The 14,189-nt window shown below is 37.7% G+C and overlaps 1 protein-coding gene across 1 annotated transcript in view; it reads right to left on the reverse strand.

Moving 5' to 3' along the window:
* CNTN5 (contactin 5) overlaps positions 1-14,189 on the reverse strand; it is a 636,787-nt gene that overhangs the window by 119,220 nt on the left and 503,378 nt on the right. Inside the window, exons 13-14 of the mRNA XM_049778604.1 lie at positions 4,531-4,658; positions 2,014-2,189 (exon numbers count right to left, since the gene is read on the reverse strand). Coding sequence (XP_049634561.1) covers positions 2,014-2,189; positions 4,531-4,658 — 304 coding nt within the window. The remainder of the gene's footprint in view (positions 1-2,013; positions 2,190-4,530; positions 4,659-14,189) is intronic.

Consider the following 14,189-nt stretch of genomic DNA (forward strand, 5'->3'; position numbering starts at 1 on the left):
CCATTATTCTAAATATAGTAAAATTGGTAAGTTCTTTGTTAACTTAAAGCTAAACATGTTTCCCACTTCTCTATATAAACCCATTTTATTTCTCTGATCTTTTTTATTATATAAAATTTTCTATATTCTGGAGCCCAATTGTAACAGTTGGGAAATTTGGTTCATATGAAGCGAAGGTTCATTTTTAAAATTCCTAAGACAAAGAATAGCACATATGGAAAGAAAGATGCAGCAGTTATTATGAGTTGTACTTAATGATATGAATTGTTGACATCAAACTAAGAGATGAAAATAAGAACTCAGACACTTAAAACTATTTATTTTTCTAGTTGTGGTTGTAAAAATAATGTAAATCCTGTTTATATGAAGATAATCCAATATTCATATAAGACATATTTTACTTTATATTTGTTATAATTCAAAATGAATGTATACAAATAATACTAAGAAAGTTTGGTTTCGATATAATTTCTAAATTGTCTTCTAATGTGATACTTTTGTGTCTGATTTTTCTGGTTCTGTTTTATATCCATGCTACAAAATTTGTTTACAACTCAAGGTAAAAGGAAAAAGTTATAAACTAGAGGAAGATGAATTTTATGTATGAATGATGTGTCCAGCACACTTATTTAGATTCTTATTTATTTGGCACTCTCCATTATCTGCACTAGAGTAAACCAAGATGGAAGGAATACATTGGAAGGAAATATTAATTTTTTTGGTTTTTTTGGGGGGGTACACCCATTTGATGCTCAGGGGTTACTCCTGGCTAAGTGCTCAGAAATTGCCCCTGGCTTGGGGGGATCATATGGGACGCTGGGGGATCGAACCACGGTCCTTCCTTGGCTAGCACTTGCAAGGCAGACACCTTACCTCTAGCGCCACCTCACCGGCCCCGGAAATATTAATTTTTAACTATACTAGCAAATGTACCAAAGAAAGCCCAGTACTATTCACTAATATAATTCTATCAAATGATAGAAAAAAACTTAGAAATGATCAGGTCCAATTCTATCACTTTGTATTTTGTAACATTAGTGCTGATTAGGGATTAATCTGAGACTTGATTCAGAAAATTCTTAACTTGAGTCTAGAACTTTTTTCTGTTGTGTTGCATTGCCTTCAAAATAGAATTGTCCAAACTGAGTGGTCTGTACAATGCTCAATTAGTTGTAGTCTTCCTGTGTCTCCCAAAGTGTTTGAAGACTATAGACAAGTTCATAGCATCATTTAAAGCTGGATTTGTAACTAGAAACTATATTCGGAGTCATTTCTTTATCTAATATAGGAAGAAAATTGCAGCAAAACCCTCTTTCTTTGCTACCCTAGTTCCATTTAGTATTCGCCTTCTGAAATTGTATTTCTCTTTCCTTGTTTTAAGACAGTGAGAGAATGGGGTCTTTTTCACTTCTTGATTGAATTCAGACACTGAGCGTGCCAGATAGTATTTGATTCATAAGGTTTTCCACTCTTTTTTATTTGGTTGCCACATACGCATATAATGTAAAAGAATGTACTAAAAATAGATTTGGTGGGTAAATAGGTCTTTGAATGCCAATCTAAGACTAAAATGCATTTCTAACTATGGGCTGCATGATTAAGTTCCAGAGTTTTTGAGAACAAAAGGAATATTAAAAATTACTATTTCTTGAGTGGAAGAGACAGGCCTATTTGATTTACTTATTTACCACAATTAATATTAGAAATGCTTCAAACAACACAATATCCATTTTATGAAGCAATGTGACTTTTGAGAACTGCATAAATAATAATACCAGTCAAATACATAAAAGTAACAAACCATATTGCATAATTAAGTTTCTCTCATTTCTTACTGGAGATTTCAAAAATAATTATTTCCATTTTGACATAACAAATATGAAAAGAATTTAATGGACTCAATGAGATGTTTTACCATATCTTCCTTAGTTTTTCATCATAAAATTTTTTTACATTTGGATCTAAATTTCTAAAATTATCATGGCTTGAAGAATAAAAAGTGTATTAACTTACTGCCCTGATGCTTTCGAAATGTCCCCCTTCTTTCTCGAAATCAATCGGCTGTCCTTTCAGTGTCCAGGAGAAGGTAACATCCAGACTAGAGTCGTGAACTGCTTTGCAGTTGAGGACAATGCTTTCTCCCACTGTTAACTCTGTTCTTTTTGGAGTAAGTTCTAACCTTGTAGGTTCTATGGAAATAAAAATATCCATTGACTTCATGAATATCTAATTTGTCTACATGCTATTTATTTTAACAAAGAACCAAAGAAACCATGTATTCTTGACTGAGATACATACATTAGATGTTCCATGTATAAATAATGAAAAACATTAGCTTTTCTCTGTGCTTTTCTTTAGGGAACTGATATTTCTATTATTATTTAGAGTTAACATGAACAATCAGATTGCAGCTCTGGAAAGCTAGAAGGAGCACCAATCTTCTAGACACCTACCTGTGTCCCTTCAAGGATCATCAAGTATAAATAAAATTATTTTAATAACAAAAGTTATAACCATGCCAAGGTTATAAAGGGTTACAAACTTATTACAATACTACAGAGACCAGACTAAAGTATTTCTACCTTCATTTGCTTTGCACTCTTCAAAAACTCTCTAGTAAAAAGGAATAGATGAGGTACTTTTTGGATGGTTGAAAGTGCCACAGCTAGCCTGTCTTGAAAACAGACAGGGGTTGTGGGTGGAGGAATATGGGGAACATTGGTGGTGGGAATGTTGCACTGGTGAAGGGGGGTGTTCTTTTTGTGACTAAAACCCAACTACAGTCATGTTTGTAACCATGGTGTTTAAATAAGGATAAAAATAAAAAAAATAAAAATGAAAGAAAGTACCACAGCTCGAGATCAAGAGGTAACAGGAAACTGGTTGATGCTAAAATCAATCTTGTTAGAGGAGAAATGCTTCATACTATGGCATAACTTTAGATATGTTGTGGATGGTTTGCTGGAGATCTCAAATAAAATATGGGCAAAACACCAAAAGTGTTCTTTTGAGAAAAGTAATATGCTTAATTGATAATAGTTCTGTTGAATTAAAATATTTGATATTTTTTGCTGGGATCAGAGCTTCGAGGAATTAAAAGAAAATCTAATACCAGCCGTATACTTCAGGGCTATTTAAGTTAGTGATCAAGTATGCTATATGATGTGCTTTCTGACAAGCAGCGAGGTGGAGACAAGATTTTGATTTTGTCTTCACTCCCCTAATTAGCCTCTTGAGATATCTCAGTTAGACTCATGCACATGATTGAAAATTAGCCAGTATTCCTATCATAATTCTATTAGTGTCATGAAACACCATATTATTAACCACTGATCAGGTCATTGAATATGCATCATTCTTTCAGAGGAAGCTCTAGACCAGGAAAAGAACACTGGTTAGAAATATTTTCATTTTAGATGCTACATGGGATGTATAGTGTTCCTCATTCTGGCTTCTTCCAAGAAGTCAGATAATCAGAACAAAGTTAGCTTAAGCTTTGTGAAAAGTCCCTTTAACTCATGAATAACAAAAATAACAAATAACTACTTAAATAATAACAAAAAATAACAAATAACTACTTAAAATCCTGTGTTCAGAATTGCCTCATTATGAGAGAGAGAGACATTGTTCATCATAAAGAAGAAATAAGATAGACTAAAAGACTAAATTGGATCTCAGTAAAGTCTGTGAAGCATCTCTCAAATTATGTTCCTTCTGTTGATATTTGCCTATTCTAAAATATCAGAGTGCTGACTATTTTAATCTTCTTTCTGAAGAAAGAGAAAAATGAACATTTCTATATTTTGTGTCCAAAAGTATGATTCACTGAAGAATACATGCACAAATGGAACACGTAGTTAAGGATACAGTTCAGTTGTCAAAAGAGAGTCCTTTTTTTCTGCCTAAGATAGGAGGTTTTGTGGAGAACCACACTGCAATATGTAGTCTCAAATGAAAGCTTGGGGCTTGAAGTGTAGTTTACTCTATAAGTAGAAAACTAATCGAAAGTACATAAGCAGCAATATTTATAGTGCTGAAAAAGGTCAGTAGGAGGAAGCGCCCTTGATGGCGACCTCAGAGGGCAGCTTGGCTGTTTGTTCATCTGGATGCACCAAGGCCACATGCTCCATTCTTTTCTGTGATCTTTTTTTTTGCCCCACAGACCCACAGTTCCAGACCCAGTGATATCAGAAAGCATGACTGATTGATACTGAAATTAGTCTTGGTAGAGGAAAAATGTTTCCTATGATTATTATTTGAGACATTGACTTCAATTTCAAAGCACTTTCTTTATCCTTTCATATATTTTGTTAAAAATAAAATATTTAAGTTTTCCAACAAACCACTGAAATTCTTCTACATGAGGAAAAAGACCAATTGGACTGTATTAGTGCTATTTGCACTTCATTGGATCAACAGGAGTATGCACACACACACACATGCAAACAGAGACAGAGACACACGCATGTTCGGTGTAATCACTTCCCTTCCAATTGACAAGACGACTGTGAAACAGCCACAAGTTCTTACCTTTCACAGATACTGAAGCTATGATTTCAGCGGAACCAAAGACATTTTCCCCTCGGCAAATGTACTTTCCCTCATCTGATTTAGAAGCATTTAGGATCCGCAGACTCCCGTCTGGAAGAATAGCTATTCTGAAAAATTATTAAGAAATGTTTTTTTTCCTTATTTTACTGCAAATCAGCTATGTGGTGAGATAAAACCTGAAACCATTTTCAAGGAAATAAATAAGATAAAGGATTCAGGGAGAGTAGAAATGTCTTCCCCTGCAAAAAATTATGCGACAAACCCACTTAATCTCTCCTTGTATTGAAAAGGGTTAGAAAGTCACAGGTTAGTTTTACTTCTGAGGTTTTTTCCTTTTATTTTGGACAGTTAATCCTAAAATATATAGGAAAAGGTGACCCTGCATTTGGTTATCAAAACTCATACTAGAAAATCACCTAGGATATTTTATTATTAAGCTTGAATATTTTACCTCCAACCAAGAATGACCTCAAAAATCAAATGTAAAAAAAGAAACAGCATAAAAACATAGAGGAGGACAAGTGCAGAACATTGAATTAATTGTATGTAGCCAGGAAATGATTTATGGTGGCACCGAGCAGCCAGGCTCTGACAGAGGCCCTACACCCCCATCCCCTCATGCTGCTCGCTCGGCACTTTTTAAACAGAGAAACGCACTATTTGAGTCTATGTTTGGGCTCTTTGGAGACCTTTGTTAAAGTTGGACCTTGAATCTTCTACGAAGGTGAAAAATTAAAGCATTATTAAAATTTTTTAGAAGTTCAGTGCAAATGAGGCTGACATTTGGGATTACCATATTCTCCTAAGTATTCATCATTTGGGAAATAAATGAATTTCAGGTTTAATTGGTACTTTTGTCCTTTTCTCCGTTCTAGGTTCCTGAAATAGAAGTTGTTATTTCACCTCTGCTGTGACCTACTCAGGCAACTGGAAACATAACAGGAGTGGGTGTCTGTGTTTCATGTGCTGTCCCACTGGGGATCGGGCTAACGTGGACGTGTTTTACAGAAGAAGAAACAGGCTGTATTGGATGAGTTATAAACTAGTGATGCCACTAACCTTCAAATGGAGCTTCCCCAGGTCTGAACACACTAGCCTATGCAAGGGCAATATAATAACATTAAACTCTTTTTTGGGATGGCGGGGTTCACATCCGGCAGTGCTCAGGAGTTACTCCTGGCTCTACATTCAAAAATCACTCCTAGCAGGCTCAGGGTACCATACGGTATGCCAGAATTCCAACCATTGTCCTTCTGCATGCAAGGCAAATGCCTTACCTCCTTGCTATCTCTCCGGCCCCAACATTTAAACTCTTCGAGTGATGAGAATAATGATTCAATCTGTTGACGTAACATTTTGAATTCTGCTTCAAAATGTGTAGCCTTGCCAACCACCCAGAACTGAGTGTTTTGTAGAAGATAACATATGACATTAAATAATTAGATCTGAGGCTGTGAATATCACCTGTGAATTTACTGACATCAACACAGCTAGCTACTAGTTTAAAAAAAAAAAACCGAACAGTTCTTGTGGGATTAAACTTTATTTAAAATGTGTGAGAAGGAAGGCAAATGCAGGCACAGGTTGAACAAGGATTAAGGAACTTGAATTTTTACTTTATGGTTAGGAGACACTAACTTAAGATGCTTGGAAAAAACTGTTCTCCAAAGTTGTATAATCCATTTGAGATGGCCAGTGAAAAATTCTGTTCACTATGACTATAGTATTCAGTTCTGCAGAAATATATAATAATATTGTTCCAATATTTTAATCCCAAAGAGAAAGATGTATCTTATAAGAAAATTATATATTATGTAACATATAGGTATTTTCTTGTGACAACTATAATCTTCTTTGAAATTGAGCTAAATTATTGCTATTATATGTGAGGAAAGTTAATATCTTAAAATTATCTGGATTGTAGTGATGAGTATATACTTAATCTAGCAGGTGAGATGTTTGATTTAAAAGATGACCTTCTTAACAAAATCAATGCACCCGAGATACTGGCAGAATTTCAGTCTTAATTTAAGTCTCTGCTTGCTGAAAGGGGGCAATACATTATGCTCACTCTGTGAAGACAGTTTAAGAACATTCTGTTCTTTGGGCCACAAATTCACTGTGGGATAAATAGTTTTTGAATACTTTGGGGTTTTTGCATTTGTCATGTGACAATACATGTTAGTCAAGTCTGTCTCCTAATTCAAATCACAATTGGTGTCAGAAATCATTTTTTAAAAATTTATAAATGAATAGATCAGACAATGAATAGATTAGACAATGTGATTGATAGAATTACTTAGGAGGTTGAATACTGAAGTAAAGTTTTTGCAAACTACAAATTCTGTAGATTTTGCAAACTACAGAATTTAAGTAAGGTTAGGAGTGAAGAAGTGAAGAAAGAATTGCCACCCAGATCCTTGTATTCAGTATAAGGGAAGGTTACTATCCTCTGGTCTCAAATTTCTATGAGGTTTTGCCTATACCTGGTGATATCTTGGTTTTCATCTTATACCTAATTACCAGATATTTCTCTCTCTCTCTCTTTCTCTCTCTCTCTCTCTCTCTCTCTCTCTCTCTCTCTCTCTCTCTCTCTCTCTCTCATAAATCTGCCTAGCTCCACAGTATCCCTACAATAATAGTGCAAGAATTCTTCACTCATGTCTTGAAACCCAACCTGACCTCCAACTTACAGTGACATTTTCCCCATTTTGCACATACATATTTGATGTAGCTACAGCCGCTGGCCAGACAGCAATGCCTTTTCTATCTTCTGCTATGAGATTTCAAGATCATGTGCTGACTTCCAATATTAAACTTTCTCTATGTCTATACAAAGACTTACTAATCATTTATTTAGGCCATAGGCTTTAAAGTTAGAGAAGATTTGAGCTCAAATTACTGACATTGTCTAGCACATATGAGTTCTTAAAGTCAGTCTCTCTCTGTACTGTCAGTTGTAATGATATCTAACTAGTTCTTTAAAAGTCTTAAATAGATAATAAATGAAGACAATTATTTTTAGAGGTGTGCATTAAAGTAAAGTTTTGCTGAAAATCAATAAAATTCAAGAAAAAATTTAAGAAGAAGAAACTAGAGAATTAAAAAATATTAAAAGAGGGGCCAGGCGGTGGTGGTAGAGGTAAGGTGCCTGCGCTAGCCTTGGACGGACCACGGTTCGATCCCCCGGCATCCCATATGGTCCCCCAAGCCAGGAGCAACTTCTGAGCGCATAGCCAGGAGTAACCCTTGAGTGTTACTGGGTGTGGCCCAAAAACCAAAAAAAAAAAAAAAAATTAAAAGAAGACTTAATTTTGGGGGGTGCAGAGAGCATACCCATCTTGTACTCAGGGCATATTCCTAGCTCTGTGCTTAGGAATCACTCTTGGTAGTGTTTGGGGAACCATATGTGGTTTGTGAAGGATCCAACTCAAGTTGGCCATATGCAAGGCAAACACCATTCCTGCTATATTATGTCTCTGGGTCCCAAAAAAGACATTTTTAAGAAGGAGAAAGCTCATTTTGCAGAGCAGCTCTCAGGTTCATTGTCTGTGGTCAGTTGTTGTTCCCTTACTCTGTTTAATTATATTCTGCACACAACAAAGGTCATTCAGGGTCAGAGTGGTAGCACAGTGATAGGTCATTCACCTTGCTGCAGCTGACCCAGGATGAACGAAGGTTTGATTCCCGGTGTACATATGGTCCCCCAAGCCAAGGGTGATTTCTGAGTGCAGAGCCAGGAGTAACCCCTGAGCACCACTGGGTGTGACCTCCCCCAAAAAAGACAAAACAAAAAAGGTCATTCATTTTTAGCTACAAGTTATATTTTAAATTGTGTTCCCTATGATATGTGCTTATTTTTCATCTGTATATCTTCTTTGATCAGGTGATTGATAGTTTGTTAATTTATATCTATATGTTTTTATTTCCCTCTTTATATTTTAGATATAACTCCCTCAATAATCGTATCTGTGAATCTTTTCTATCAGTTTGTGGAATAAATTTTATTTTTTTCCTGTAGTAGATGTTCTGAAGGTTGAAGTCCAATTTATAAATTTTGTTTTGTACTAAGAAATTTAAGGTTATCTAATTTAAGCTTATACAGGTTTTCTCTTTTCTTTTAGGTTTATAGTTTGAATTTTTAGGCATATTCCTTCTTCATTTTAAAATATTCTGTTTATTATGAGGTATGAATCTAATTTACACTTTATTTATTGTATATACAATTGCTCTAAGCTATTACTTTGTTGGTTTTTATTTTGGGGCTACATGTGACATTGCTGAGGGCTCTGTGTTAATGGGTTATTCCTGGCAGAGCTTGGGGGACTAAATGAAGTACCAGAGATCAAACTTAGATCTGGAAGAAATGGTAAGATGTGACCTCTGTTAAGAGTTCTAAGGAGGGCTGGACCAATAGCACAGTGGGTAGGGCATTTGCCTTGCAGGTGGTTGACCTGGATTCAATCTCTGGCATCCCATATGGTCCCCCATGCCCATCAGGAGTGATTCCAGAGTGTAGAGACAGGAAGTAACCTCTGAGCACTGCCAGGTGTGGCCCCAAAACAAAAATAAATAACCAACCCCCCTCTCCCCGAAAACAAAAAAGATCTAAAGAGTTCACTGTTCACATAAAGGCAGCAGAACTATTACTTCTCTGACTCTAATTCTGTGCAGTTCCTAGAAGTAAACAAAACAAGCCCAAGAGTTCAGTGACATTTTTTGATCAAATCCAGCATGACATCCTTTAAAATCAGAAACTATGAGCTGTATCTGCAGCTCTCACAGCAGTTCTTTCTGCTAGTAATAAATATGCTCCAATGAATTGTTGGGCACTAGGCATTGGGCTCACCTCCTCCAGACTTTTATCTCACACACAGCTTCAAACTCAGCATAACGTGCACTGAATACTGCGAGTCTCAATTACTGAGGAGAAAGCCGGGCTGGTTCATCATCATTTGCCACTCGATTCGGGACTATTCAGAGCCCAACGTCACCCAGGCTCTTTGATTTGTTATTTGTGTGCCTGTATCTTTGTGACTAATCTGTAATCCACTTCACTTATTGTCTTCATAAACTTCACAATAACTGCTACCCAATACACTTGGATGGAATTAAATGGAGTAAAGGTTAACTGATTTATTTTATAGAGGCAGAAATTGAGGTCTGGAGCACTTTAAATCACTTTTTGAAAAATAAAATGGCATGCAGTCTGTCTTGATGACATTTATTAAGCCCATACTATCTGCCAGGACCCGGAGAAGCTATTTTAATGCATATTTTTACTATTTTAATCCTCACAAAGACTCCAGTAGAGGCTAGTCTACTACTCATTTGCTAATAGGAAGAAGAAAATGAGGCAAGGGTGGACAAAAATGGGGCTAACTGCCAGAATTTGGGACTAGCTCTGCTGTACCCCTATTTTTGTAGTACACTTTCAGCCTCCATGGTGAGACCAGGAGGAAATTGCCAAAGAAATTCATGCATGAGACCACATGTTTTGTGGTAGCTCTTGTCCACAATGGTAGATAGGAATTGGTGAAGTAAGAACTTCAGACTCACACATGAAGATACATGCTTCCAACCAAAGATGAAAACATCAGTGAGGTTGCTCAGAGTGAAGGGTGTGTGTGCTCTACTGTCTCCGTTCTCTCACTCTTTGAAGCAGATTTGTAGTCAGATTTGACCCAGAAAGACATGGGTGGCAAGAGAGAGAGCCAGAGTGAAGAGTCCCCTGATTAATTAATGGCCCTCAACCCTAGCTCTGAGAAGCAATGTGTGTATAATCCAGAAACTGTAGAACATTCTGTGTTCAACCACCAAATGGTTTTATACTTATGTCAGAAGGAAGGAGAGAAGGAGGCTGCCTTTTTGTCAGAGGCAGGAACATTCTCTCTCTCTCTTTCTCTCTTTCTCTCTTTCTCTCTTCTCTCTCTCTCTCTTCTCTCTCTCTCTCTCTCTCTCTCTCTCTCTCTCTCTCACACTCTCTCACCCATACATCTCAGAAAAACACCTCCATAAGGATTTGTAGACAGACACACCTCTCACCTCACACTCACCATTCACAGGACAACCCTCCATCTTTCCCCTAAACTTACCCCTTCCCTGTTTATTACTAGATATGGATTTTTATGGAAAACTCCAGTGCTGCTCATTTTTGTGAAGATCATGGTAAAGTTCCCGAGATTCTCCAGGGAGTCTGTGATGACAACAAGGTGAAGAAGTGCCGTAAAATCCTTTATCTGACAGATGCTATGACTGTACCCAGAGAAAGAAAATCTTTCTCTTTGAAAGCCTCAGGCCTAACTCAGACGGTTAACTCAGGGGTCAACATTTCCTTTTCTTTTTGGCTCATAATAAACTGTCACGTGGGATTTATTGCACAATTAAACTTCATTTCCTTGTTTTCTGGGTACCTGTGGGGTCCGAAGGCTGCAGGTCACACACACAAAGTGCTTTAACTTTCTCTCACTGCCTTTGGCTATGTTCTGCTGGATCCTTTACTCAACTTCCTTCAGATGTCCAAGAAATGCCTTTTACTGTGAGATAAATTTCCTGATTTGCTCCTCTCCTCCCTTCCGAGAACAGCACTGGCCAAGGGCCTCGGAGGGAGAGTTTCCTCCTCTCTGGTCTCCTATCTCTCTGCTGCAGCATCTGAGGAAATGAGAGCACTAGAAAGAAGTCAGTGTCTCCAATGCTTTGATTCCTATGGTGGCCCATGCTGGGCCAGGGCTGCTACCAGGGGCATAAGCATGGCTGTCCACTAAGTCATTGCTAAGACACACCTGATCCCTGTGTGAGCCTCCTTCAGGCACTACCTTCTACCTCCCTCTTAACTGTGTCTAGGATTCTGCTGATGGGCCCCAGAGAGACCTTGCTGACCTGCCTTCTTCCAAGTCTAGTCAGGTCAGGGAAAGTCACAGCTCAAACACTGCTCAAACACTGTTCCTAATCATCAGGGGTGTTGGCTTGGTCAGGGGAGAATGAGGCCAACTTGCCTTTGGGAGATAGGAGGGAACAAGAGGTGTTCCAAGGCCCTCACAATTCATCCTCTTTCTATTCCAATATAATGCTGGTCAACTTGGATGTGTTTTTGATCTTACACCTTCATAATAATTTCTTCCATCTAGCTGGGGACTGAATAAGAAGTCTTGCTGTTCGATTCAGATTTTTTTTCTAACTTTCCTGTGGTTTTTGCTATTCATTGATCCTTCATTACTCGCTCTAGCTTGCACATTTGTTATTTCTCCTTTCTCTTTTATACTTCGAGCAAATTCCTTGGTCTCTAGATCTCAGAATTGTCTTGTTCTCCTCAGACTTAAAGGGATTGGAGGCAGGGAATGAACAGGATATGAAAACATAAACTTTCCAGCAAACCAATAGTATAGAAGTGCTAAATTCTGCAGCAGAGCATCTGTGAACACTTTGCTAATGTACATGGGTTTGTCATATTGCATTCTTTTCCTGTGGACCCACAAGGAAGCTCTAAAATCACAGGGAGAGACAATGTTTGAGACCAGCAGGGGAGATTTGGGTTCCTTGGTTTCCCCTGATGAGTCATCTTCTCTGATGGGATCCATTTCATTGGTCTATTTGGGGCTTCTTAACTTGGATATGTCAGTTTCTCATCACTGTGATTCATCACCACTAAAAACATAGTTGTGGCCCTAGAGTCCACCTTGAAAAGCACTGTCAATTATGATGAAAAAACTGGTGTATTAAAAATATTTTTAAAACTTCATATTAAATTCACTTCTTATTTCTAGGCTCTTAAACAGTTTGGTTAAAACCTGCCTTGATGAAATGCATTTCTTTATTTTCCCCTGGAAGCATTTGGCTTAGCACTAATGAGAAATTGATCTGACAAAGAGAGAGAAATTAAAACCAAACACAATAAAACCGGCAAATGCTTCCGGAGTGACTATTCTCTGGATTCGAAACTCTTCCACTGAGATGTCTTTAAAATGGAAAGATGCTGTGGAATTGGATATAGCCCCAAAGTGGGAACTTATTTAAGTAAAAACAGAGTTAAGGTAGCATTGAATCATTTTACCAAGCTCCAAACTGAATAATCTGTCATTTCACATTAGTTTGGGCATAAAAATCTGTCTGTATTTTTAAAGGCAGCCAACAGAAGAAAAGGCCAGGTAGTTGTGAGGAGCTAAAATTCTTATTACTCCTGAATTGGTGAGAGTCTGCATTTTCTTTTCAATCAAAAGCTTGTATAAATATATAAACCTCATAGGAGGTAGAAATAAATTATTGCTCTTCTGGAACTTTCTAAGGTCACAGAGACACCATCTGAGGCCTTTTATGAATGTTTTGTATCCCTGCCTGAGATAAATTTAGTTCATTTAATATTATTCTGACCTAATTAGAAAGCTTGGCCGTGGTTGAGCCCTTTAGTATGAAAAGCATACTCTTTATTTACTTTCATCAGTTCTTGGAGTTAAAAGTATAAGTTCTTGGAGAGTGAGTCTTCTTCTATTTTACTTCTATTTTGCTCAGTACTATTTTGAATTGAGTAAAACTCTTCTTCATCTACTCCTATAGTGTAGACATGGGGAAAGGTCTGGCTTCCCAGCCTGTCTTATACAGATATGCCTGTTAGAATTAAGTTTGTACTTGCATCTACAAAATAGAGCAATGACTTGATTTTCTGATTTACCAAGAATTCCGATTTTTTTTTAGTCTCAAGCTCCATTTCTTGACTTCTCTCCCAGCCTACACTAAGTGCGAGACAGCCTGTCTGTATTTGCTGCTGTTTCTTTTGTTGCTATCATTGTTGGTGTTTGTTTGTTTGTTTTTAGAAACTGCCTGCAAGATTCCGCTTAGACTCAGTCTCAGAAGAAGGCAGATTCCCAGATCCAACTTCTAGATGGAACCCAACTAATGTCAAGAAGGGCTTATCAAGGGAGGGGGCAGGGGGGCTCTCTTCACCTGCCACAAGAGAGGGTAGGTAGAAGAAGCCGGAGTTCTGAATAAGAGTCTGAGGAACAAGCCTCCACCCACATTCCAGTTGATGGCAGGATTTACATTATGCCACAGACAGAGAGCTTTCAAGATCTGTGACACCATTACCTGGATAAACCATTCAAACATAGAGGTACCATACCCGCACACTTTAGGAATGTATCTCAGAGAAACACATAATTTGCATATTTACTCTATTTTCAGTTTCTTGTTTTTGGGCCATGCCTGGAGAAGTGCTCAGGGCTTTCTTCTGGCTCTGTGCCCAGGGATCACTGCTGGCAAGGCTCAGAGAAACAGATGGGGAGTTGGGGATCAAACTGGGCCAGCTACATTCAAGGCCTACCCATTGTACTATCTCTCCAGCTACACATTTTCTTTTTCAGTCAAAATTTATATGCTGCTCCAAACTAACACTTTGAGCTAAGACCTCAGTGAGAGGGCCATAGCCATTTGGAATCTGGGACTGAATGTTGGGTGGAGGGAGATGCAGTAAGAAAGGTCCTGGACTTGGATGCAGATGATATGAACATGGATGTAAGGTCCAGACACGTCACATCTAACCTGAGCCACAGAACTAGAGTCGATCAAATCTCTCCAAGCAATAACATTAGTGAAGTACCAGAAGATTGTCTGCCTTATAAGAACCATTTTAAACTTGTTGTTATGTT

This window comes from Suncus etruscus, chromosome 8 (genome assembly GCF_024139225.1).
Source record: "Suncus etruscus isolate mSunEtr1 chromosome 8, mSunEtr1.pri.cur, whole genome shotgun sequence".
NCBI lineage: Eukaryota > Metazoa > Chordata > Mammalia > Eulipotyphla > Soricidae > Suncus > Suncus etruscus.